General features: G+C 44.8%; 1 protein-coding gene and 1 long non-coding RNA gene across 9 annotated transcripts in view; one reads left to right on the top strand and one right to left on the bottom strand.

Moving 5' to 3' along the window:
* The window catches only part of LOC132533504 (uncharacterized), a 189343-nt gene that overhangs the window by 121848 nt on the left and 39927 nt on the right, over window positions 1-27568 (top strand). The window lies entirely within an intron of this gene.
* SLC8A3 (solute carrier family 8 member A3) overlaps window positions 1-27568 on the bottom strand; it is a 162574-nt gene that overhangs the window by 113703 nt on the left and 21303 nt on the right. For 7 of the 8 annotated variants that reach the window (XM_060175552.1, XM_060175551.1, XM_060175555.1 and 4 more), the window contains exon 2: window positions 21542-23388. In XM_060175552.1, the coding sequence (XP_060031535.1) occupies window positions 21542-23325 (1784 nt within the window). In that variant the 5' untranslated portion in view covers window positions 23326-23388. Of the gene's footprint in view, window positions 1-21541; window positions 23389-27568 lie in introns of those variants that run through there. The other variant, XM_060175554.1, reaches the window with a different exon arrangement.

Below are 27568 nucleotides of genomic sequence, written 5' to 3'. Positions count from 1 at the left end.
GTGAGGGCTCACAAAGCACCCTGCATTCCTGATACTATGGCCTACCTACATAATCATTGTTTTGCCTGAAAGATCCCCACCCATTCCATCCCTTTGATCTATCTTCTTTCTACCCTCAAGACCCTCCCTGCCTTCAGGGTAATATTAATCCCACCAGTTAAAACACTCGCAACAGTTGCTAAGGAAGTTTCTACCTTCCCAGCCCCTTTTGCCTTTCTCCGCCCCTTTCCTAGCCATTTCCGTTTCTGACTTGCCACTTCTGGTTCTGCCCTTTAAAAGCCATGGCTCTCTGATCAGTAAAGAGACATTGATTGCCTCGCTGCCACCATGTGCTTGGTTCCTGAGTCATCTCCCTCGTGTCGCTGAGTGAGTAGCAGCCCAGGCTGGCTCTGGTCAAGTTCTCTCCAACCAAGAGAATACACGCCTGGGAAGAGGCACCCCCACGCTAGCCCGGCAGAGTGAGTCAGGTGCTGCTTTTGTCTAGGATATGGCCTGTTGTTAAAATTCGTAGGCTCTTGCCGGGCGGGCTGGCTTCACGGGTGGGTAACAGAGACGCGGAGACAACGGCTGGGCAGGGCAGCTGTATTTCTTTATTCAGGAACAACGATTCATAAACTAACACAAACTAATCACCAAACAGAACTCTGCTGTCTCTTTGCGGCGGCGCAAGCACTCTCTCTTTTTCTCTGGAACTCAGGAACCCAGGAACTCTGTCTCTCTGGCACTCTCTCTTACTCTGTAACCCTGAAACTCTCGAACTCAGGAACTCTCTTTTCTCTCGAACTCAGGAACTCTGTCTCTCTGGCACTCTCTCTTACTCTGTAACCCTGAAACTCTCGAACTCAGGAACTCTGGCACTCTCGAACTCAGGAACCCTCTCTCTTACTCTCGAACTCTCAAACTCTCGCACTCTCGCACTCTCGCACTCTCGAACTCCGGAACTCAGGACTCTGTCACTGGGGAACTCAGGAACTCTCGGACTCCGGAACCCTCTCCCAGGGTCCCTTGGGGCGGGGCCAAGCAGGCCCGCGAAATTAACAGGACTCATCCAATTCTCTTGGAGGGGGAGGGCTAGAACAAGCCAATGTAAAGCATACGACAATTCCCCCTTTTCTTTTTAACTAAATGACTATAGTATCAAGGGTGTGGGGTGAACAGAAACATATATAACCAAAACCAGCATGTTGCCAAGGGAAGGCCTGAGGGGGCCATATCTGCCTCTGGGGGGCTACTTGCCTCGACAGGCATTAGCATGGGGGCGGGGACGGCCTAGAGTCCCACAGGCAGCTGGCTGCAACTTACTTACTATGAAACAAAACTTGTTATTAGCATATCTACTGCACGATCCAACGTTTCTAATAGAGAAGGAATTTGAGACTTTTACATATCAACAACGTCTTTTAACCTTTTGTTACACCCATTCAAGATGGAGACACACCCTAGGTGTGGGCCGGAGAGGAAACCTCAGGCATGAGAATAATTAGCATAGCCATTGTGCGATCTACCATTTCTAATAGAGAAGGTAGTGTTTTACATATCAACAAGTCTATTTAACCTTTTGTTTAGACCAACTTAGTTAAAATATATTGATTGTTAACTAATTTTTACCTTAGACTTTAAATGTAAGTTAATTTTATCTTTATGAGAATTACATTGAAAACCTTTTTCATTTAACTTTGACTAGTAAGAATTTAGCCTTAAAGCTACTGTTTACCAAACTTTAAACATACACATAAACATGGTCATTAATACACAAGGAGAGAAACCTTTGTTACGAAGACATGTCATTTTAAACACGAATTTAAATCTGTACTGTCTTAGTTGTTGGCTGGGGGTTCACCATCCGGAGGTGGCTTCCCGTGTAGCTCCACTTCTAGGAATTGCAGGTTGCGATCTCTGCACGAATCTCTGCGTACTCCAGCTTGTCTGCCTTCAGACCGGACCGGCGGCTGGAGATCTCGTGTGCCCAGTTTTGGCAGGGAGCCCGGGGTTCCGGGAGGCCCGGGATGGTTTCACCGTGAAGCAAGCCAACCCGGCCGGCAAGAGCATCTGAAATTTTAACAACAAATGGCGCCCACGTGGACCTGACCTGCGCATCTCTCAGATAAGTAAAGACAATTTGGCTACCTATGCACGATGGCCTTCTCTTCTGCTTGTGAAGAGATCTCCAAAGGCCTCTGCTCTTTCTTCACGAGACTGTTTTGCTGTTTCTGGAACATTTATCTCTGGACCACTCTGTGGTTTCCACTCGCTCGGGCGAACTCAGAACAGCCAGCGGGAAGAGCCAGCGGGCGGGAGGCAAGGCGCGGAGCTGCTGTTTCCACCTGGTCAAACAGCCAGCCAGCCGGCTGCGCCCAGACAACCCCGCGCACTGCGCCCGCAGCCCCGCAGCCCCGCAGCCCGCAGGAGGCCTACGCCACCATGCAAGAGCCCGATGCCAGCACGCTAGAGCCCGATGCCAACATGCTGGAGCCCGATGCCAACATGCTGGAGCCTGAGGCCAACATGCTGGAGCCCGAGGCCAGCATGCAAGAGCCTGAGGCCAGCCCACAGGAGCCGGCTCTCCACCGCGTGGCGCAGGGCACTGGACGCGTGATCCCTCCACACTGCTCGGCCACTGCGAACAGGGCAGCAGACATGGCAGGGCCATGGGGCAGGGCCGCAGCGTTCTATCATGGCCACCACCCCTGGGCACCTAGGCTCACGCCTTCTACAAAGATGGCCTGCCTGCCCTCTTTCTATGAATTCTGGAACCATCCCGGGCCTCCCGGACCCCCGGGCTCCCTGCCAAAACTGGGCACACGAGATCTCCAGCCGCCGGTCCGGTCTGAAGGCAGACAAGCTGGAGTACGCAGACTTGTGCAGAGATCGCAACCTGCAATTCCTAGAAGTGGAGCTGCTCGGGAATGGAGCTGCACAGGAAGCCACCTCCGGATGGTGAACCCCCCCCCCCCAACAACTAAGACAGTACAGACTTAAATTCGTGTTTAAAATGACATGTCTTCGTAACAAAGGTTTCTCTCCTCGTGTATTAATGACTATGTTTATGTGTATGTTTAAAGTTTGGTAAACAGTAGCTTTAAGGCTAAATTCTTACTAGTCAAAGATAAATGAAAAAGGTTTTCAACGTAATTCTCATAAAGATAAAAATTAACTTACATTTAAAGTCTGAGGTAAAAATTAGTTAACAATCAATATATTTCAACTAAGTTGGTCTAAACAAAAGGTTAAATAGACTTGTTGATATGTAAAACACTACCTTCTCTATTAGAAATGGTAGATCGCACAATGGCTATGCTAATTATTCTCATGCCTGAGGTTTCCTCTCCGGCCCACACCTAGGGTGTGTCTCCATCTTGAATGGGTGTAACAAAAGGTTAAAAGACGTTGTTGATATGTAAAAGTCTCAAATTCCTTCTCTATTAGAAATGTTAGATCGTGCAGTAGATATGCTAATAACAAGTTTTGTTTCATAGTAAGTAAGTTGCAGCCAGCTGCCTGTGGGACCCTAGGCCGTTCCCCGCCCCCATGCAAATGCCCGTCGAGGCAAGTAGCCCCCCAGAGGCAAGAAATGTTTTTTTTTTCAGATATGGCCCCCTCAGGCCTTCCCTTGGCAACATGCTGGTTTTGGTTATATATGTTTCTGTTCACCCCACACCCTTGATACTATAGTCATTTAGTTAAAAAGAAAAGGGGGAATTGTCGTATGCTTTACATTGGCTTGTTCTAGCCCTCCCCCTCCAAGAGAATTGGATGAGTCCTGTTAATTTCACGGGCCTGCTTGGCCCCGCCCCAAGGGACCCTGGGAGAGGGTTCCGGAGTCCGAGAGTTCCTGAGTTCCCCAGTGACAGAGTTCCTGGGTTCCTGAGTTCGAGAGTTTCTGGGTTACAGAGTAAGAGAGAGTTCCAGTGTGCCAGAGTTTCAGAGGGTTCCCGAGTACGAGAGTTGGAGAGTTCCTGAGTTCGAGAGTAAGAGAGTGCTTGTGCCGCCGCAAAGAGACAGCAGAGTTCTGTTTGGTGATTAGTTTGTCTTAGTTTATGAATCGTTGTTCCTGAATAAAGAAATACAGCTTCCCTGCCCAGCCGTTGTCTCCGCCTCTCTGTTCACCACCGTGAAGCAAGCCAACCCGGCCGGCAAGAACATCCGAAATTTTAACAACAAAGGCCTGTTCTGAGACCAACTGCTATGTATTTATGTGTGTGTGTCAAAGGCAAAAGCCATCTGGAGTGCTCTGGTAGTGGCACAGTAGATAAAGTGTTGGACTCTCAAGCATGAGGTACTGAGTTTGATCCCTGGATCACCAGAGTGATGTCTGGTTCTTTCTCTCTCTCCTCCTATCCCTGTTATTAATAAAGAAAATATTTTTCTTTTAAAAAAGCCAATTGGCCATTTCTTTTTAATCAGCCCTTTTGAACTGATTAGAGGAGGGGAGTGTGGAAGTCAGTTTTCATGACTACAGAGCAAATTCTAACAGAAGTAAGAGGAAATGTCCTTGGATGGCCCAGGTCTTGGAAGTCCCCTTTCCCTCAGAAACTGTCACACACACTCTTCATTGCCACCAAGCTTCCAACAACTCTCCAGTGCCTCCAGGTTCTCCACAAATTGCCGCCAAGATCTGCCTGCTCTGTTACAGCCACTGCTCTCTAACCCAAGGTCTTCAATGTCCTCAGACACCATGAATAGAGTATCAAAGGAGGCTACCTGGACCAGAGCCTGGTCCTGTTCCCCAGACAGCAGGCCAGAGCATCGCCTGTTGATAGTTCCTAATGGTGAAGTGACACAAACAGGAATCCTCTGTGCGCCAACTTAGGTATGGGTGGACCTGAGCCAGCAGTCAAGAGTGATAAATCCAGGTCTCTGAACTAGTTAGTCATTAAGGAGTTTATTCAACCCTTCCCAAATGCCCTTGTCCCAGTTACACATGAATTAAAAGGAAGTGAAGTTAACTCACTGCTCTTAAGGAAAAGACAAAGTATGATCTTGGCTTCTTCCATATGAGAAGAAAGCCTACTGAGCCGGAGGAACAGCATATGGTTCTGCAAAAGACTTTCATACCTGAGGCTCTGAGGTCCCAGGTTCAGTTCCTAGCACCACCATCAAACAGAGCTGAGCAGTACCCTGATCCTCTCTGTGTATCTTTCTCACTGTAGCTCTCTCATTTAAAAAACTAAATAAATAATCTTTCAAAGAAGAAAGCCTACTGCTTTCAGCTTCAATACCTTGTTTGGATTCTAAATCACATAACATAGTAGAAATAATACGTGCTTTAGAATCAGACTTACCCCTGAGACTTCTGTGTTCTACAATAAATGATTTAATATTTCTTAGACTCTGTTCCCTAATCTGAAGAAAGCATGGCCTGTTACCTTTTGTGAGTATGACACATTCCTCATGCTTTCAAAAGTGAATTTTTATGCTTTCACACAAACATTAGACATTTTATTATGTAATAAAAACAATAACAACAACAATATTCTTTCTCTGTGGTCTGAACTAATACCAGGTAACTATTCCTGTGTCTTATATTCTGAAAAATTCTCTAGAATATTTTGATCTCTCATCAAAACAATGTTAAACAATTAGGGCTTAATTTTTTTTTATTTATTCCCTTTTGTTGCCATTGTTTTTATTGTTATTGTTATTGATGTCATTGTTGTTGGATAGGACAGAGAGATATGGAGAGAGGAGGGGAAGACAAGAGGAGGAGAGAAAGAGAGACACCTGCAGACCTGCTTCACCGCCTGTGAAGAGACTCCCCTGCAGGTGGGGAGCCGATCTGGGGGCTCGAACCTGGATCCTTATACCAGTCCTTGCGCTTTGCTCCACGTGCGCTGCTTAACCCGCTGCGCTACAACCCAACTCCCAGAGCGTAGTATTTTCCAGATGTTTTATATCAGTTAGTTTCTTTGAAAGTTAGCTTTTGACTACATTCATTCAACTGAGTCCCCAAACTGAAAGCATATATTCAGTAGTTTTCAGGGGTTAATTAAAATGTCATTTTTTTCCTGCTTTGGCTAGGATTATATAAACTCATTATAATTGTGCAGAGTGCTATATTTTATGTAAGTGGAAATCTAATTTTGAATTGGTAATATAAAATGTGGGTGCTACGGTGTGAAGCAAGCAAACTGGTCTCTGGGAAAAAAATATCAAACAAAATAATGTGGAACTAGTTGGGAATCACTGGTCTAATTTACGAAACCCATTAGGTTCGCAGGGGTTCTGGTTCTTGGAGAAAAAGAAAATCATCTATCACTTATGAACTTAGGTTACTGTAGAAATAGAAGAAGGTTCTGTATATCCCAAGATTCAAAAAGTGAATGATTCAGGGAGGTTTTTTTTTTTTCCATTAAGTTTGTTCCAATATTGGGAAGGTAGTGGTTCCTGCAGGCAAAGATAAGTCAGTGAAATGACTTCCAGTTAATTTATCCCACGACGTTCTTTTTTATCTCCAGTTCCAGGTCTAAGATTAGCAGACATGTGGGTTTTCAAGTCTCATATCCAGTATATCCAAGCCCAGATACAACCTCAGAAATCCCTTTCTGAGATGACTCTGGACAGCCACCACTGAAAGAGGACCTATTGTACAAGCCTACCTCTGGGTCCTAGTGCTGAGGTCAGAGATGACAGGAAGTACTTGCGGGGACACAAACACTGCTGCACCACAGCAGAACACATGTTCCCCAGGCACACCTGTGTGTCAGGGGAAGGAAATTGTTGAACAGGAAATGGGAGTGGGGAGGGGGCAGGCAGTGGTGTACCTGGTTAAGTGTACACATAACAGTGCTCTCAAAGACACAGGTTCTAGCACCTGGTCCCCACCTGCAGGGAGAAAGCTTCACAAATAGTGAAGCAGGACTGCAGGTGTCTCTCTGTCTCCCTATCACCCCCTTCCCTATCGACTTCTAGCTGTCTCTATCCAATAAATAAGTAAAGATAACGTAAAAATTAAAAAAAAAAAAAGAGACAGAAAGGAGGAGAAGGTGGGGCTTGGATGTTTATAAGCTACAGCTGTGGTAGGGCACCAAAGTAAAAACCCAGTGGTGAGGGGTAGACATGTAGCTTCCTGGGCCAGTGGGGGGGTGGGAGTGGGCGGGAGGGATGGGTCACAGTCCTTTGGTGGTGGGAATGGTGTTTAAGTACACTCCTAGCAAAATGTAGACATATAAATCAGTAGTTAATTAATATGAGACGGGGAAATCAATTGTATGTCTCAAAGTTTCTCAAAAGACAAACTGAATCTTTTTAATATATAGGCTACGTATTTGATATGCGGACTCTCTCAAAAGCCTAGACCAAGTAGATTAGAAGCTTCCAATAGCACAGCTATATACAAGATACTGGGTACTGTACAGCAAACCATAACAAAGGGACTTTTCAAAGTTAACCCAATTAACAAATAATGTGATAATAATATTAACTATTGATTGTCTTTTTGAACCCTAAGACAGCAGGAACCTCACATCTTCACTATAGAGCCCCTACTTCCCCCAGTCCTGGCACCCTTGGATAGGGCCCACTTTCCCGTATGCATCTCCCAATCCATACCAAATAATATTGCATCCGCCGATCACAACCTAACCAAAGCAACGATTGCCATCTCAACATGCTTCACCTCAGACTGTATCCAGAGACTTCACGTGTGGAATGACAACCCTTCAGCTTCATTACTCGGGTGAGACCTTTCCTTTAATAGTACACTCTAATTTCATCTCAGGTAGTTCACTTTCTAACAAAGTCCCAAAACCTAGATATACACCAGTTTCTGTGAGAGAGAGCTTATGTGCACACGTATCCATAAACTACTGCAAAATATATACCTGAAAGCAGGATTACACTAGAGTTTGCAGTGAGTACCTCCCTAACACTTCCTCTCCACTATTCCAAGCTTGGGATCCATGATTGCTCAACAAATTGTTTGGCTTCATATGTTAACTCTCTTTTCAATCACCAGGTTCCAGATGCCACCAGGATGCTGGCTAGGCTTCCCTGGATTGAAGACCCCACCAATGTGTCCTGGAGCTCAGCTTCCCCAGAGACCCACCCCACTAGGGAAAGAGAGAGGCAGACTGGGAGTATGGACCGACCAGTCAACGTCCATGTTCAGCGGGGAAGCAATTACAGAAGCCAGACCTTCTACCTTCTGCAACTCTCAACGACCCTGGGTCCATGCTCCCAGAGGGCTAGAGAATGGGAAAGCTACCATGGGAGGGGGTGGGTTATGGGGATTGGGTGGTGGGAATTGTGTGGAGTTGTACCCCTCCTACCTTATGCTTTTGTTCACTAATCCTTTCTTAAATAAAAAAATTTTAAAATATAAAAAAAAAAAGCTACAGCTGTGATATGGCTCTCTTTGTCTCTCTGTCTGTCTATCTCATTTCTCTCTTGGCTTACGTGTACTCCAACATGTGGGTGTTCTCAATTTTCCTGAATAAAGTTTAAAATTCCTGCAGGGGAGTCGCTTCACAGGCAGGGGAGTCGCTTCACAGGCGGTGAAGCAGGTCTGCAGGTGTCTGTCTTTCTCTCCCCCCCTGTCTTCCCCTCCTCTCTCCATTTCTCTCTGTCCTATGCAACAATGATGACATTAATAACAACAACAATTGCTACAACAATAAAAAAACAAGGGCAACAAAAGGGAAAATAAATAAATAAATATAAAAAAGTTTTTAAAAAAGAAGAGAGCTTCGTGGGATTTGGGCAGTAGCACAGGGGGTTAAGCGCATGTGGCACAAAGAGCAAGGACCTCCTTTTTGAAAAAAATATATTTATTTTCCCTTTTTTGCCCTTGTTTTTTATTGTTGTTGTTGTTATTGATGTTGTCGTTATTAGATAGGACAGAAAGAAATGGAGAGAGGAAGGGAAGAGAAAGTTAGACACCTGCAGACCTGCTTCACCGCCTGTGAAGCGACTCCCCTGCAGGTGGGGAGCCGGGGGCTCCAACCGGGATCCTTAGGCCGGTCCTTGCGCTTTGCGCCACATGCACTTAACCCGCTGCGCTGCGAGACCGCCTGACTCCCCAGGACCTCCTTTTTTATCCGTAACGATTCCATTTCGAGCACCCGGCTCCCCACCTGCAGGGGAGTCACTTCACAGGCGGTGAAGCAGGTCTGCAGGTGTCTGTCTTTCTCTCCCCCTCTCTGTCTTCCTCTCCTCTCTCCATTTCTCTCTGTCCTATCCAACAACGATGACATCAATAATAACTACAACAATAATGACTACAACAACAATAAAAAACAACAAGGGCAACAAAAGGGAAAATAAATAAGTAAATTTAAAAAGAAGAGAACTTCGCTCTGCTTGCAGATCAAGGGATTCCCTCTCTGCAGTTAAATATAATATGCTACTGGCTCTCTGCCAGGACTTCTGATTAGGCTCTGCAAGCACAACTTAATTTCTCTTTTAAATAACAAGACAGCAACACCTTCAAAAAGCTAAACATCACTTTGGACCTCCTAGGGGCCTCCTTCATAGACTTGAAAGAGTCACAGTCAAAGATGGAGCCCCCAGTGTGTCAGGTAAATTGACAAGGAAGGGTCCTTCCTATTAATTGCCTGGCTCTCCCCAACTATCTCTTTTTATCATTCTTGTCAGTCAACGAGGAAACTAGGACACTGTAAGCCAAACAAGTTGTATCATGTATCATCTCCAATCACAGTGTACCTTTCTCTTTTTTTTTTCTTTTTATTACTGATTTAATAGTGACAGACAAGTTTGTGGGATAAGAAGGGTGCAATTCCACACCATTCCCACCACCAGAGTTCCCACCCCTCCATTGGAAGGTTCCCTATTCTTTATCCCTCTGGGAGTATGGACCAAAATCTCTATGGGGTGCAGGTGGGAGTTCTGGCTTCTGTAATTGCTTCTCCGCTGGACATGGGTGTTAGCAGTGGAGTGTGAGCTCAGACCAACAAGGATGCAGAGGTTACACAGGCTCCTGTGCTGACTATGAATAAACATGGGTCCTAGGTCAGATCGATGGGGGTTACAGTTAATGGTATTTATATACTTTTCCCATACTCGGGAGCTACTCTCTGCCCTGATCCAGTTTTCTAGTCCTACTCCTGACTCTGACACTACTACCTCCCCAGACAAAACTTGTAGCCCACCTGCATGTTAGCTGTCAAGCCCAGGCAAAAATCAGTAAAGTCAGAGCCCCTCAGAGTATACCTAAAATAGATTTCCTAGCCTCTCACAGTGTGCCTTTCTTCCCAGACCAGTCTGGTACCCTTCTTGGAGGGATCCCCAATATCTCCTTGTCCCACTGTCCCCATCATCACTGGGTTTCCTCATGTGGCGACAGGCCTATGTGAGAAAAGCAGGCGTGTGCCTGCCTACTGGGTGCTCTCCTACAACCAGCGCAGGCTGGTGAAGGCCTAACCCAGTGCTGCCCGGGGCACTGCTCCCCTCAGAGCCTAAAACAGGTTCCCCAGGAAGGACAGACTTCCAGGAAATGTTTATAGTTGAAGTCTGGGGAGCTTAATGGCTGCTGGAGTTGGAATACATCATTCTTAAGGTAAACAGGGGTTAGAGTGTTATGTGGAATGTTACACATATACCAACTACTGTATCTGACTGTTGACTGTAAACCATTAACCCCCCAATAAAGAAAAAAAGAGATTTAAAAATATAGTCTCTTCATGTTTAATATCGATATGATGATAATCATATCTATATATGTCTTTACGTCTGTTTTTATGCTTGTCATGTCTGTGGGTTTACATATAGTATATAAAATACTTTCTTTAAAGTGAAATTAAATTCTTTTTATTATTATTACTTAATTTTTTAATTTATGATTTAATAATGATTAACAAGATTGTAAGATAACAAAGGTACAATTCCACCACCACAGTTCCATGCCCCATCCTCTCCACTGGAAGCTTCCCTAGTCTTTATCCCCCTGGGAGTTTGGACCAGCATTCTTTATGGAGAGCAGAAGGTGGAAGTTCTGGCTTCTGTAATTGCTTCTCTGCTGGACATGGGCATTGGTAGGTGGATCCAACAGCCATCCTGTTTCTATCTTTCCCTAGTGGGGCAGGGCTCAGTTAAAATCTTATACAGAAAATAATGTGTATGTGTTATGTAATGCTATTTTATCTAGCATATATCTACTTACACCCAACTTATATTTACATACACAAAAGAAAAATGAAAAGGAAGTTATCAAGACAGAAGGCTTTTCTGGACACAGTGACGTAAGATTATGCTAAAAACCTTAAACCACCCTTTGGGACCCAGAAGGGAGAGAACTGCAATTGAACGGTTCCACGTGAAATGTCCCACCACCCTACTAGGCAACCCCACTCAACAACGGGCTCTAATATAGACCTTCTTCTTCAGGACAGCGCAACCTAGCATATAACTCCACTGTGAGTCCCATGAAGCCAGCAGTCCTTATGACAAAACTGCTGTGGGAGCTTGTTACCAGAAGGCAAGTAGCCAGGACAAAAGGAGAAAGGGAGAGGGGATGGCAGCTAGAGGAGGACTAGCACTAACTCCATCCTAGCTCCATCCTCACTGAACTTGTTGCTTATGACTTTCTCAAACACGGAAAGAGCATTCTCAAGCCAAGTAATCCCCCTTGGTAGCCAGGAAAGCTTAACCTAACACCTAGTTGAGCCAACAACAACAACAACAACAAAACAAAAAAAACAAAAATAAAACAGGGCCCCACCTGCAGGGGAGTCGCTTCACAGGCGGTGAAGCAGGTCTGCAGGTGTCTGTGTTTCTCTCCCCCTCTCTGTCTTCCCCTCCTCTCTCCATTTCTCTCTGTCCTATCTAACAAAGACGACATCAATAACTACAACAATAATAACTACAACAACAATAAAAAAAAATAAGGGCAACAAAAGGGAAAATAAATAAATAAAAAGAAAAAAATTTAAAAAAAACAACAAACAACAGAGGAAGGGAGCAGCTTACTGTAATGTTGTCTAATCAGAGTATGCGCACATTACAACAATGCAGGTTTCTATCATTTCTTCTTCTTTTTTTATTTATTCCCTTTTGTTACCCTTGCTGTGTTATTGTTGTTCTTGATGTCACTGTTGTTGGATAGGACAGAGAGAAATGGAGAGAGGAGGGGAAGACAGAGAGGGGGAGAGAAAGACAGACACCTGCAGACCTGCTTCACCGCCTGTGAAGCGACTCCCCTGCAGGTGGGGAGCCAGGGACTCGAACCAGGATCCTTATGCCGGTCCTTGCGCTTTGCTTTGCGCCGCCTGCGCTTAACCTGCTGCGCTACCGCCACACTCCTGGTTTCTATCATTTCTGATTTTAGATCCTGGAAGTTGAAACCTAAGAGAAAGCATACCAGGAAGAGAATGGCCCATGTCATTTTGAAACTTTTTCATGATTTCCTGGAGTAAGCACTGCCTAAAAGATACCCCAACTATAGGCATCACCTTTTCTCAGTAGGAGGTCACTGAGATCAACCTCTTCTCCCACCTTTCATGGACTCTGTTTTCCTTCCTGAATAGTTTCAAGGTGAACGAAGATTTAAAATAGTCCATAATCTATTATTATCCTTCGCTAGAACATCAGAAAGCTAATACTCCTAGGTTTGAGCTACCAGAACATCTTTCACCAGAGAACTTCCATATTCTTTCCAAAGTTAACAAAATGGAAAAATCCAAACCAAGAGGAGGAGACATTAAATCAGTAGCCTATCAACCTTTTTAAAAAATATATATATTTTTTAAATTTATTTTGGATAGAGACAGAAATTGAGAGGGGAGGGAGAGACTAAGAGGGAGAGAGGGACTCTCTGAAGGGAGGACACGTCAGCCTACGCTGCCACTCAAGGAAGACAGGTCCTGAAATAAGTGAGTCTAGCTGTGACCATGGACTGTGAGCTCAGAATGCCAGTGTGCTGTTCTGCCGTGCGACCCATGTTCAAACCCAGCCCTCGCTGTACTGAGAGAAGTTTCAGTGCTGTGTCACTTTCACTCTCTTTCTTCCTTTCTCTGCCTATACACAAGGAAAAAAAAAAATTAAAGACCATAACTCTCGTGGTCCAGGAGATGGCACAGTGGGTAAAGCGCTAGACTCTCAAGCATGAGGTCCTTAATTCAATCCCCGGCAGCACATGTACCAGAGTGATGTCCAGTTCCTTCTCTCTCTCCTCTTATCTTTCTCTTTAATTAATAATTAAAATCTTTAAAAAAAAAAAAAAAAAGACCAGAACTCTTGGGAGATGCTAAGTGGATAGTTTAAAAGGTGGGTTTTTTTTCTAGATCTTGAAGATGTCAAGATCTTGAAGATTATCAAACCCCAAGAGTTTTCTGTAAAATGAGTGAAAATTAATTGTGTTTCCACCCACCCCCACCCCCTTGAGCCTTGTCTGTTTCACTACTACATCCTTAATAAGGTTAATTTAAAAATTTGAGTGGTTGAGCTGGGAAGATAATGGTTGTGCAAAAGACTTTCATGCCTGAGGCTCTGAGGTCCCAGGTTCAATCCCCAGTACCACCATCAGCCAGAGATGAGCAGGGCATTTCCTCTGTCTTCCTATATGTATCTCTCTCATATTAAAATAATAATAATAATACATGAAACTTTAGTAGTGGATATATATACACATAAGGATATTTTTTCATCCCTCTTTCATTGAGCTTACTTCAACCATACCACTTCTCCCATTTGTTTTGATTTGTCCGTATATCGATATCCTCTTCATTGAAGAATGAGATCCTTGGGGGCCAGGCAGTAGTGCACTGAATTAAATGCACATAGTATGAAGTAAGAACCCACACAACGATCCTGGTTCAAGCCCCCGGCTCCCCACCTGCAGAGGGATCACTTTTATTTTTTTTTTACTGGGGAATTAATGTTTTACATTCAACAGTAAATACAATAGTTTGTACATGCATAACATTCCCCAGTTTCCCATATAACAATACAACCCCCACTAGGTCCTCTGTCATCCTTCTTGGATCTGTATTCTCCCTACCCACCCACCCCAGAGTCTTTTACTTTGGTGCAATACACCAATTAAAGTTCAGGTTCTACTTGTGTTTTCTCTTCTGATCTTGTTTTTCAACTTCTGCCTGAGAGTGAGATCATCCCATATTCATCCTTCTGTTTCTGACCTATTTCACTCAGCATGAATTTTTCAAGGACCATCAAAGATCGGCTGAAAACGGTGAAATCACCATTTTTCACAGCTGAGTAGTATTCCATTGTGTATATAGACCACAACTTGCTCAGCCATTCATCTGTTGTTGGACACCTGGGTTGCTTCCAGGTTTTGGCTATTACAAATTGTGCTGCTAAGAACATATGTGTACACAGATCTTTTTGGATCGATATGTTGGGTTCCTTAGGATATATCCCCAGGAGAGGAATTGCAGGGTCATAGGGTAGGTCCATTTCTAGCCTTCTGAGAGTTTTCCAGACTGCTCTCCACAGAGGTTGGACCAATTGACATTCCCACCAGCAGTGCAGGAGGGGGGGGGGGGGAATCACTTCTTAAGCAGTGAAGCAGGTCTGCAGGTGTCTCTCTCCCCCCATCTCTTCCACCTCTCTCAATTTCTGTCTGTCCTATCCAATTAAAAAAAATGGAAAAAATAGCTTCCAGGAGCAGTGGATTTGTAGTGCCAGCACTGAGCCCAGCAATAACCCTGGAGGTTAAGAATGTGAGACAATGAGATACTTGAGAACTGAAAATGCCAACTTGTTCTATTTACTTTTCCTTAATACGCAATCATATATTTAGCATGAAACACATCCTCAGTGTATGTTGAATGACTAAGCACCTTCTACAAGCTCTACCTGTTTGAAAGGTGGGCTCCCTTCATAGTCACATGTCGTCTTTGTCACTTTTCACACACAAAGCAGATATCATTCTTATCATTCTAACAAGATTTCTGGGAGACAGACAGGAGAAGCGATTTGTTCAAGGTCAAAGAGCAGATCAGCGATGAAGTCATTCCTATGTGTCAGGCGGCTAATGCTTTTCCATTCCACCATGGTGCTAAGAAGTGAAATGCCAAATCAAAATGAAAGCACAGAACTAACATTAATGCCAGGGCGCAGGCCTGGCTCCAACCTAATTAAAGGTAGAAGAGTGTGATGAGGACAAAACTGCCAACACTCCCAGGCTTCATAGGTAAATGAAGCCACACAAAGAGAAAAATTTGAAAGCAGAATTGTTCCAGGCTCCTCACTACTTCTAAATTCCCCAAGGGTTTCAATTTCTGTGAAGGTGCAACTGAAACTGAAAGCCGTTTTAGTTCCCAGATTGGTATTGCAATTAGCAAGCTCTCGGGGTAAGAGCTGGGTTCCAGCTATGTTGGAGTGGAAAGCTGGAGATAGAAAGCAAACAGTTACGATTCAATTAAGCAAATCATTTGAAAAACTATTTTCCTGTGTGAGTTTTGTGGGTTTGGATTAAGAACGTCAGACTCCTTAAACTCTTAAGTTGAAATAGGCAACTTCAGGAGTGTCTTAAATACATACTCTGTTCTAAACTTCTTGAATCAAAATCTGTATTTTTAACAAGCTCTTGGGGGGATTTGTAAGCATGTTAAACTTTCTGAACTCCATTTCCATCAAGACTTAGAGAGAGAAGAGAGAAAAAGGAAGGATACTCAGAAGTAGCAATAGGTGCAGCTGTGACTAAGAAAGAATGAGACATAGGACCGTTAAAAAAAAAAAGAGCAAATATATGTATAAATATAGATAGCTATTGAAATAATAATCAGTCCATATCTTTGACCTTGGGAGAACTACTGCAGTTTCCAATTAAGGGAATGGGGACAAAGAGCTCTGGTGGGGGAACGGTGTGGAATTATACCCCTCATATCTCATAATTTTCTTTTTTCTTCTTCTTCTCCTTCTCCTTCTCCTTCTCCTTCTCCTTCTCCTTCTTCTTCTTCTTTTTTTTTTTTTTTTTTACCATAGCACTGTTCTCTTGCTTATGGTGATGTGGGGGATTGAAGCAGACATTGGAGCCTCAGGCATGAGAGTGCCTTTGCATAACCATTACCATCTACCCCCACTCATTTTGTAAATCAATATTAAATCACTGATAAAATAAAATGCTACTGCAAAGAGCCATTCTAAGGACCTTTCTGACTCTAATATGTTATGAGTGTAGGTTAAGAAGCTTCATGGAGCTCTGAGGTCCCAGACTCGATCCCCAGTACCGTCACATGCCAGAGCTGAGTAGTGCTTTGGTCTCAGGGTCTCTCTCTCTCCTCATTAAAATTAAAAAACTGCCGGTGTATTGCACCAAAGTAAAGGACGCTGAGCCAGAGGGGGGGGGGGGGTTGTTCAGGCCCTGAAACATAATGAATGACATGAGAGAACCTAGGTAGGGGGTTATGTGGAAAGCTGAGAAATGTTACACATGTACCAACTACCATGTTTTTCTATCTTCTGTAAACCATTAATCCCCCCAATAAAGGAAAAATATTAAAAAAAAAATAAAAAGACTGTGTGAAAACTATGGTGGTTATCATGGTGATGTCACAGAATTTTGGTATGGGGCTATAACTTCTCTTATAATCTTGTAAACCATTAATAAATCGCTAATAAAATCTTCTCCATGTTAAATATATATATATATATTTTAAAGTATATATATATACATATACTTTTATGATATTTTTTCACTGTGTGGACTATCTGAATGGTATTATTAAGACTAAGCAAATTATAAAAAATAAATGACAGACTTTTAAAATTTAAATCTGTCTAAGCAGAATTTTTTAAAAAGAAGAATCTTCACAGTAACCAAAGTGTTAGCATGTTCACTGATGAGAATCCATACAGACATCCAAGTCACTGATCACTTCAGTGGGATCATCTGAAGAACATCATCCCTTTGCTTTTACTACAACTAATGAGCTCATTTTCTGAGCACACTGTATGAACTAAGAAGGGGCAATACAGACAATATTTTGCATCGGTCCAGCACAAGACATTATTATCTCCATTTTAGGAAATAATCTGAAAGTCAATAGTGGTCTCCCAAATTTAATGGTAAAGTAAATAGTCAAACTAGAATCCTAATCCAGAGTGCCGAGAATTCATGTTTTTTCTACCATATCATACAGCTTCCAGATGTAAGACTATACTTTAAAGAACAAGGGTAGGATTGAGATGTGAGGCTATGTTAGCAGGTTTAGGGCCCATTATATTTAATAAAGAAGATAAAAGAATCATATCTATGGTGTAGTAAAAAAAAAAAAAAAGATAGGGGAGTTGGGCGGTAGCGCAGCGGGTTAAGCGCACATGGCACAAAGCACAAGGACCGGTGTAAGGATCCCGGTTCTAGGCCCCGGCTCCCCACCTGCAGGGGAGTCGCTTCACAGGCGGTGAAGCAGGTCTGCAGGTGTCTGTCTTTCTCTCCCCCTCTCTGTCTTCCCCTCCTCTCTCATTTCTCTCTGTCCTATCCAACAATGAAGATAGACAATAATAATAACTATAACAAAAAAACAACAGGGCAACAAAAAGGGAATTAATTAATTAATTAATTAATTTAAAAAGAAAGTTACAGAATTTTTAAAAAGAAAAAGATAATTCAAGGGAGTAAACAGGGGAAATAGATCTGTTAACCAACTCCTACAACACCTGGACCAAAATCCCACATTTGTGAAAAAGTTAATATACACTTAGAACCAATAGCACCAAAAAGTAGTAATTCATTAGGCTCATTTTCTTCAAGTTTGGGAGCTACTTACTACCTGCCTTAACCCAGCTCCATACTCAATTCTGACGCCGTCCTCCCAGATAATACTTTTAGTCCACCTCCATGTTGGCTGTCAAGCTCAAGCAAAAGTTACTAAAGTCACAGGCCCCTAGGAACATATCTAAAATAGACTTCCGAGCTTCTTTCCACCCTAAGATTCCTATTCTCATCTGCTCTAGTCTACTTTTTGCTTTCTGTTTATTAAACATTTTGTCCTGCTTTATATCTTACTGCCTTTCAGCCCCCAAGCTGCAGATGCTAGTATGATTCCATCCTGACTTCCCTGGGCAGAGGATCTCACCAATGTGTCCCAGAACCTCACTCCTCCAGATTCCTGCTCCAACTGGGAAAAGATAGAAACAGGTTGGGGATGTGGATCAAACTTCCAACTACAAAATCCAGAACTCCCACCTTCTGCACCCCAAAAAGAATTTTGGTCCATACTCCCAGAGGGGGAGAAATGTTAGGGGAAGATGACCAGAGGGCTCTGAACCCTAATTCCATCAGGACCCTGGGAGAGAAGAGGATAAAAGAAAGGACATTTGAAAGTAGTAATAGGTATAGGTGTGACTTAGAAAGGATGAGAACGCAGGAGCCTAGAAAAATAGGCAAAATAGATAGGTAGGTAGGTAGGTAGGTAGGTAGGTAGGTAGGTAGGTAGGTAGGTAGATGATAGGTAGATAGATATAATTATAGAAGTAATAGTCGGGGGGTCGGGCGGTGGCGCAGTGGCTTGAGCACACATGGCGCAGGGCTCGGGGACGGCGTAAGGATCCCGGTTCGAGACCCCGGCTCCCCACCTGCAGGGGCGTCACTTTGCAGGCAGTGAAGCTGGTCTGCAGGTGTCTATCTTGCTCTCCCCCTCTCTGTCTTCCCCTACTCTCTCCATTTCTCTCTGTCTTATCCAACAACAACAGCATCAATGACAATGAAAATAATAACCACAACAATGGTAAGATGGCCTCCAGGAGCAGTGGATTCACCGAGCCTCAACGATAACCCTGGAGGCAAAAAAAGAAAGAAAGAAAGAAAGAAAGAAAGAAAGGAAGGAAGGAAGGAAGGAAGGAAGGAAGGAAGGAAGGAAGAAAGAAAGAAAGAAAGAAAGAAAGAAAGAAAGAAAGAAAGAAAGAAAAGCCAACCCATATCTGTGACCTTGGGAGAACCACTACTGTTTCTAATTGAGGGAATGGGGATACAGAACTCAGGTGGTGGGAATGGTGTGGAATTATACTCCTGCTATCTTATAATTTTTTTAAATCACTAACTAAAAAAAATAATAAACTATGGCCAATATCTTGATGTCACTTAATGATCAGCAATAGCATCTTATGTGGCAGCAAGGCCCTTAATTTGTATGCATGCAAAGTCTCCCCTGGGCCCATGTAAATGGATCGTATTCTCTGAAAGGGGTAGGTTCTTACTTATGCTAACAACTTATTATCCCTCCCAGAGAGCTACTAGATAAGGGATAATAAATAAACTTGGCCATGACTATTCCACTTGAGGAGATAATATTCTCTACCTTCCCTGTCTACAGCTAGTGCGAGCATGGCCGACACTGTGCAGCTCCATCTATGGTCCGGGGCATCCGAGAGCTGACAGGGACTTCAGAAGGATTGCACGGCACCTCCGGGCAGGCGAAATGTTGTTATCCCCATTTTACGGATGAAATAGTTTGACTATTTATAGAGCTGAGATAAAACGACTTGCCCAAGTCAGTGGGAGCCGAGGAAGGACAAGAGCTGGGTCCCCTGGATCACTCAACATTCAGTAGGAAAAAGAGCATCTCTGACGCAGCTCCCTCTGCTCTGTGAGGCTCTGCTCCATAGGCTCCTTCCTTCCCTCTTCTAGAAAGTTATGCTTTTGTTTCCTGTTGAAAATGTTAGCCTAGTGGAATACTACTCAGCTATTAAAAATGGTTATTTCACGTTCTTTACCCCACCTTGGATGGAGCTTGAAGGAATCATGTGAAGTGAGATAAGTCAGAAACAGAAGGAGGAAGATGGGATGATGTCACTCACAGACAGAAGTTGAAAAATACGATCAGAAGGGAAAACACTAAGCAGAACTTGGACTGGAGTTGGTGTATTGCACCAAAGTCACAGACTCTGGGGTGGCTGGGTGGGGAGGATTCAGGTCCTGGATAGGATGGCAGAGGAGGACCCAGTGGGGTTGTACTGTTATGTGGAAAACTGGGAAATGTTATGCATTATCATTATTATATATAAAATACAAATTATTGAATTTTACTGTCAACTATAAACCATTAATCCCCCAATAAAGAAAATTTTTTTTAAAAAAGGAAGAAAAGAAAATGTTGCTAGCCAGCTTCTTGGAGCAGTCTGACACCTCTACCCCCAGCCAATGCTCTCACGTCTTCTCCTACTACTTCTTACTTCTGACACCTCTACCCCCAGCCAATGCTCTCACGCCTTCTCCTACTACTTCTTATTACTTATGGGCGTACATAGGAATTCTGGAACAAGAGTCCCTGTGTTCTTTTCAATTTATTTTTAAAAATTTTATCATCAAGGTTATTACTGGGGCTCAATGCCTGCACGATAAATTCTCTACTTCTGGTAGCCATTTTTTCCCTTTTTTCTTTATTTTATCTTTGTACTTAATAGGACAAAGAGAAATTGAGAAAGGAGGGAGAAATAGAAAGAGAAAGAGATAGAAAGGGAGAGGAAGAGAGAAAAGCAGACACCTGCAACACTACTTTACCGCTTGTGAAGCTTCCTCCCCTGTGGGTGGGGGCCGGAGGCTTGAACCCAGGTAATATGTGCACTCAACTGGGTACACCCCCCACTCAGCCCAAAAATTCCTCTTTTTTATCCCCATCCTTTTAGCCACTCTTGAAAGTCTTCCCTCTCCTAACTGTAAATCCTGGCAACAACCATTCTGCTTTCTTCCTCAAAGTCACCTCTCAGGGGAAAAAGAGAGAGAGAGAGAGAGAGAGAGAGACTATCCAAGTGTAAGACCTAGTGTCCAGAGAACTCAATGGGGCAGTGACCTAGAAAGTATCTCAGGGGAATTCCAGACTATGTTTCATACTATGACATGATCACACAAATATATTTTCTCCCGTCATTTCTTAGATCTCCCTTTCCTTGGTTGGTCAGGTCTGAGAGTTTCAATTGTAGACAAGTGACCACTCCCCTGGGAGCAGTGGTTCTCCAAGATACCTCCGGTTCCCATGCCTTACTGACTCATCTCACCTAGGCTGGGCAAGTTGTGCATCATAAAACTGTCTTACAAATTGAAGGAGAGGGACCTAAAATAATCTAGTTATACAACACAACTGCTCTGTGGTACTGGAGAAGCGGGAAGGACAGTTAACACCACGTACTGAGTTAAGGGTGTCCTGACTGAACTGTCACTACTTCAGGATGGTAGGGACTGGTTCTGAAACTCATAGAAGCTGTTGGCGTGAGGAGAGAAGGAGATAAGATTCATGAGCAGTCTCCTAGTTCTTGCTTAGCCAAAAGCTGCCCTGCCCCCATACAATGTCTCCCAAAATCTGGTATCAAGAATTCCATCACACCACCTGCAGGCACCAGTGTGAGTTTCAGTGGACAAGATGTCCCCAGTTTCAGTGGACAAGATGCCCCACCACTCACAGACTTTTTTTTTTTCCAGAAACAATTTAAAGTGAGAAACCTGAAGGAAGGTTTGGAAATAAAACCTGTCAGTATTGTCAACTGATCCCGAGAACCTGTGATGGAGCCAAAGCGGGGCATTAACACAAGACAAGGAAACGCTTCAAAGAGTTGTACAAAGGGCTGGCAGACATTGGCCTGGGCTGGGAGCAGGGCGGGGAGGACAGAATACGAAAAGGTTACTTACACGGTCTCGTCATTCTTGAATTCCAGCTCCCCGTACGTGTCTTCAAAGTCCTCACCACCACCCTTGGCTGTCCCTTCTACTGTCCTAAAGGGGACGATGACTGTACCCCGGGCACCTGATGTCCGCAGAACCTTGACCTCCACGACACCGATACTTTCACTGACATGAATGGTGTCGCATTCAAAAGTGAAGATGCCCGCATGGTCGTCATCCAAGATGGTGACTGTGGCCACACAAGGAGAGGCCAGGACAGCCCGAGGCGGGGGAAGACTGTTGAGCACTGTCGGGAGTACCCCCTCCTCGGGCTGTTCCTCTTCTATGCGGGCATTACTCAGCCTCACAAAAAAATGCTCATCTTCCTCAAATATGTCATCGTCAATGATGCCCACAGAGAACTCTTTCTGCGTCTCTCCCGGTTTCAGAACCACAGTGCCCTCGGTGAACTCGTAGTCGGCCCCCGCGTTGGCAGAACCGTCCTCGGTTTTGTAGTCCACGTACATGGTCTTGGAAGTGTCCCCTCCTTTCCTCACCACCGTCAGAAGGACAGCCCCACAGTTCTCCAGGCACTGGTAAGAACACGGGTCAAAGAAGATCTTGGAGACAAAGTCCTCAGGCTCTTCCATGTGCACCTCACTCATGCTGGAGGTCTTCTTGGCCTGTTCTGCGGCATGTTTCTTGAGGATGTTGCCCGCGCCGGTCATCATACGAGTGGCTTGGATTCTGTAGAAGGCACGGCTCTTCTGCTGATGGGAAAGAGCGTAGTAGTTGGCCATCTCCACCAGTTGGTCCAAATCCTTCTCCGGGTGTTTCTGCTTCAGCTCCTTGAGAATCCTGATCATCTCCCTGCGTGACTCATCCACTTCCTTCCCTTCCAGAGGCACCAGGTGGCCATCGAGGAAGTGGGAATTCATCATTTTCCCATCCATCTCAATGCCCTTGGGGTGGTCCCCCTCTGTCTCTATGATAATCCCGCGGTGTTTGTCTGTGCGGTACTTTTTGTGCACGTATTTATAGAAGAGAAGTCGCCTGTCTGCCACCCAAGCGAGAAGGACACACACTGGGAAGAAAAAGAGAGTGAGGAGGCCTTCCCAGACCTGGACCACACCCGGGGAGAATACCGCCAGGATCATATAGAGCCAGATGTAGGCAAAGATGCTCCAAGCGGCCGTGACAAAGAAGACCCGCAGGTGCTTGATCTTGCGAGTCTCTCCGTCGGGGATCACGTAGACACAGATGCCAATGATGATGAACATGTTGAAAGCTGCACTGCCGACGATAGTGGAGGGTCCCAGGTCGCCAGCAATGAACCCGTGACCACACACTTCGATTAGCGAGAGGAGGATCTCGGGTGCAGAGGACCCCAGGGCCATGAGGGTCAGGTTGGACACAGTCTCGTTCCAGACCCGGATCGTGGTTGTGCTGGTCTCTCCATTGGGTTTTTTGATAGTCACCTCTCTCTCTTGAGACGTGATGACTTCGATAGATGCCATGAAGCGGTCAGCAATGATGGACACCCCAAGGAACATGTATATTAGGGCCACAAAATAAACAATGACCCTGGCAATCTTGTCCCCAAGGGAAGGGTTCTCAGGGTACCAGATGGGTAGGATGACACCCTCCCTGCAGTCTGAGGACCCTGAACAGGACTCATTGTTCTGTCCTGCGCTGGGGACATCCCCTGAACCGCCAGCCTCTGCCCGAAGGCCATTCAGGAAGAGAACAAAAGTAATCAGCCCAAAATGGAGGAAGGCAGATGCGAGGGGCTGCAGCCTTAACCACGCCATACACAAGATTTTTGCCGCCGGCTTCCACTGCAGCACCAATGGTACTTCTGACAGGCCAGAGACCTAGAAAAGACCAGAGAGGCAGGAAAAGGTGTGAGGTTAAGGGGGACAGCGAACCGCAGGTCCCACAAATTACAAACTGATGCTTCACCTCGGGCGACATATTGCACTAACATATGGGGCGGTCTCTCACTTGGAAAAAAATCGATGTCAACGGGAGGCACAAGTCGCCGCTCTGTCCTCAGGACCATCTGGTCGAGCCTTGGCTGAAGGATGGTTTAAAATAGCGGGGATCAGTAATGGAAAGGTAAGTGACACCCTTCTACTCCTGTCTCCTGACCTCACTGACACCGGAAAGAGTTCTCAAAGGCAGCTGCCAACAGACCGAGTCTGATTTGAGTCTTCATCATCACTCAGGCTATTTCTAGAGTTTTCAGTCTTCCCACACTGCTCTGATTCTCCAGCATCTTGCAGAGCAAAACTTTTGCAAAACTGAGTCCAGCTGGCATCATGGACTATTCCCTCCCCCCCCCCCCCAAAGTGTGTCCACTGGAGACCAACCATTTAGAAAAAGCTCCTTCCCCGAATACAACACTTTGGAAGACAAGAGGTCATTCGGAGATTTCTGAAGTGGAAAGTGTTGCAGTTGTTGCCAACCTGTAGTGTAGCAAGCGGAAGCCCTGTTAAGTTATGCTAGAGACCTGGGCCAGTGTAGCCCTTCCCCCTCCATCCAGCAAAACAAACACGATTAGGAAACAGTTTGAGTGTCCAGTTACAAGATGGTGAAGATCAGTTGCCCACTCAAAGTCCAAGCACAGACTCTGCAGTAGAGATCACCATTAATAAGACCTGAGGGTAGGGGAACTGCAAAAGGACTCTCATGTCCGAGACTCCAAAGCCCCAGGTTCAACCACCCACACCACTGCAATAAGCCAAAGCTGAGCAGTTCTCTGGCAAAATAAATAAGTAAATAAAGAGACTTGGAAATGGCTTTCAGACAAGTTTTTTTTTTCCTCTTATCATTTTATTGTTAGGGGGGTGGGGTAATGGTTTACAGCACAGCTATTAACACCTGGGTACGATTTCTCATCTCCCCATGATGGGTGTCTGCAGAACACTCTCATCCCCAGCCTAGGTCCTTCCCCACCATCATTAGGGCCCCAAAGTCCCACCGCCCCCCACCCCAGCCTCTCTTGCCCAGTCTGCCTAGAATCCTTTGCTTTGGTGCAATACACCAAACCCAGTTCAGGTTTTTGTTTTTGTTCTTAATACAGGCAAGACTTTGGAATGAAATGCAGTCTCAGTTGCTGGCCTCAATCCTCTGCATGCTGGACACACATTCAAAAGACTGGGGAGAAATTCACCGGAAACTGTGGATTCATCTTTCCATCCATCACCTCACTCAGAGAGAACGAGACTGCAGGCACACATGCAATAGCTAGAAAGGGGAAAAAAAAAAAAAAAAGCAACACGCCCCTTTTCCCATTTCTATGCAACCAGGTGGATACTTTAAGTGACAGACGACTGTGTGACACCTTAAAGGTTCAAAGTCATTGTCCTCTCCACTTGTTATTTCTTCTCGACTGGGTCCCCTCTCAGAAAACAGCACCTCCATCCTCACATGAGCTAACAGGCATCAGTCCACAAATCTTCCTCTCCCATCACATCCAATCTGGCACTGAGCCCTACACCTCCACCCCCACCCCCACCACCAACACAGCCCAACTCATCATTTCTCCTCACCTGACGGAGTTCACCACAGTAAGCCCCTAGATGAACTCATCATTGCAATGGGTGTCGTTCCCTATTCCACTTTCCTCATAAAACCTCCACAATGTTTTCAAAAATGTGATCTAGGAGGCTGCACAGTGGCTAGAGCAGTGGACTACAATCATCGGGTTGGGTTCTAAGTTCAATCCCCAGCATTGCATGCGCCACAGTGATGCACTACAGAAAGGTAGGGAGAAGGGGGCCAGAGAGAGGTAGGGAAAACGTGTACATCTTTAAAAAAAAATTGTGTTATCACGTCCCTACTTGCGTTCCTTTCTTATTTTTCAGGGTTCCTTTTTTCCCCTTTATTGGGGGGATTCATGGCTTATAGCTGACAGCAAATTACAGTAGTTGGTACATGTGTAACATTTCTCAGTTTTTTCTGCAAAACACTCTAATCCCCCACCTAGATCCTCCTCTTCATCATGTTCCAAGACCTGAACACTCCCCCTCTCCCTACCCCAGAGTCCTTGACTTGGGTGCAGTACACCTTGGAGTCCTTTAACAGTCTGCCTGTACTCTTAAGATAAAGGCCAGAGTCCTTGCTGTGACCCGAGAAGCCTCAGAAGAGCTGCATCTTGCTTCACCCTTCATCCCTTCCCACTCCCTCTCAGCACATTTCAGCAACAACCACCGTCACTTCGGGTCCCACAGGACACTAAGTGACTTCCCACCACAGGGCCTTTGCACATGATGGCTTTCAGGTCTGAAATGAGTATTTCTTCTTTGTACCCCCATTCATACTACTCTTTCAGACCTCAGCTTAAGGGTCTCTTCCTCAAGAAAATGTTCCCTTCCTCCTAAAAACCATCTGATTCCTTTGTTACATCCTTTCATCACACTCCTTACTTTTCTTTCATGGCATTTATACAATCTTGAGATCATGCTTGTTGATAAGATTTTTTTCATCAATGTCTAACTTGTTCACGAAACTGTGAATGACACACTCTCCTGTGGTCAGTAAGTATTAAGCAAATGTGTCTTTGTAGTAAGCAGATGAGCTGCTGAGAAAGCCTTCTCAATGCTATGGGCTGAATTACACTCACTCCCTAAATTCATATATCAGAGCCCTAGACCTCAATGCGTTGAGGTGACTTAGTGTTAAGGGGGTCTAGTCCAACATGACTGGGAGGGTCTAATAAGAGAAAAAGAGAGGGCCGAGCAGTAAGTAGCACAACGGGTTAAGTGCACAGGGTACAAAGCTCAAGGACCAGCGTTAGGATCCCACCTGCAGGGGGGTCACTTCACGGGTGGTAAAGCAGGTCTGCAGGTGTCTGTCTTTCTCTCCCTCTCTGTCTTCCCCTCTTCTCTTGATTTCTCTCTGTCCTATCCAACAATGATAATAAACAATAACAACAACAACAATAAACAAGGTCAACAAAAGGGGGAAAATGACCTCCGGGAGCAGTAGATTCATGGTGCAGGCACCAAACCCCAGCAATAACCCTGGAGGCAAAAAAAAAAAGAAGTGAAGCAGGTCTGCAGGTGTCTCCCTTTCTCTCTCCCTTTTCCATCTTCCCCATCTCTCTCAATTTCTTGGTATCTGTAGACAATAAATAAGTAAACAAAATATTAAGAGAGAGGAAGAAACAGCCATCTCTCTCTCCCAGCAAGGACAAATCAAGAAAAGTGAAGCCTCTATAGGCCAGGAAGAGAATTCTCACCAGAAGCCAGGTTGGCTGGTGGCATCTTGACCTTGCCTAGGGCAGCTCCCAAAACTGTGAAAAAACAGATTTCCCTTGTTTTAGACACCCTACAGTGTTTTGTATGGCAGCCTGATCTGGCTAATACACTATTCTCAGCATTTTTTTTAAAGTCATTTTATGTTCTGAATTATAGCCAAGTACCTTAGGGGGGAAAAATACAGATCTCATAGACAAATCCTAATGAGATTTTAGAGGCTATGTAAGACCTCTTTAAATTCTCAAGATTTTTTACTTTGGGAGAAACGCCCTTCAGTACACAGTAGACTTTGGTGCTCACTATATCCACGAAGACATTTCTCCCAAAGGACTCTGCGTGAACTTGGTTTCAGATTTCCGGGACGGCAGCCAAGTGCTGAGACCCACATTCTCTGTTAGTCAGGTTCCAGGGGCCACTGCTGCAGGTTCTTGGGGCTTTGACCTCACTTGGAGGAGAGAAGGCCATGCTTCTGGATGACGCTGGCAGAGTAAGACAACTGACAGTGTTTAACATCCATATGCAAAAGCTGAAACGGTCATCACAATCTGTGATGTATCCAGAAACCCCATTCTCAGGGTTGGCACTCACCCACCCTGGGGAAATATGGTAAAGGATCTTGGCTTTGTGCCTTGACCTCCGGAAATCCTGACATGTTGTAGATTCCGATAAGCTCCCAGCAAGAGGAGACAGAAAATGAGCACAGCTGGAGCAGCTCTCTAATCAAGAGCCAACACGGTGACAGGAAGAGGCAGCTGTGTTGGGCCAGTCAACCCCAAGGGAGTAGGGTGTC

The sequence above is a fragment of the Erinaceus europaeus genome, chromosome 16 (assembly GCF_950295315.1).
Source record: "Erinaceus europaeus chromosome 16, mEriEur2.1, whole genome shotgun sequence".
Classification (NCBI taxonomy): domain Eukaryota; kingdom Metazoa; phylum Chordata; class Mammalia; order Eulipotyphla; family Erinaceidae; genus Erinaceus; species Erinaceus europaeus.
This window is presented reverse-complemented; position numbering and strand designations above follow the sequence as displayed.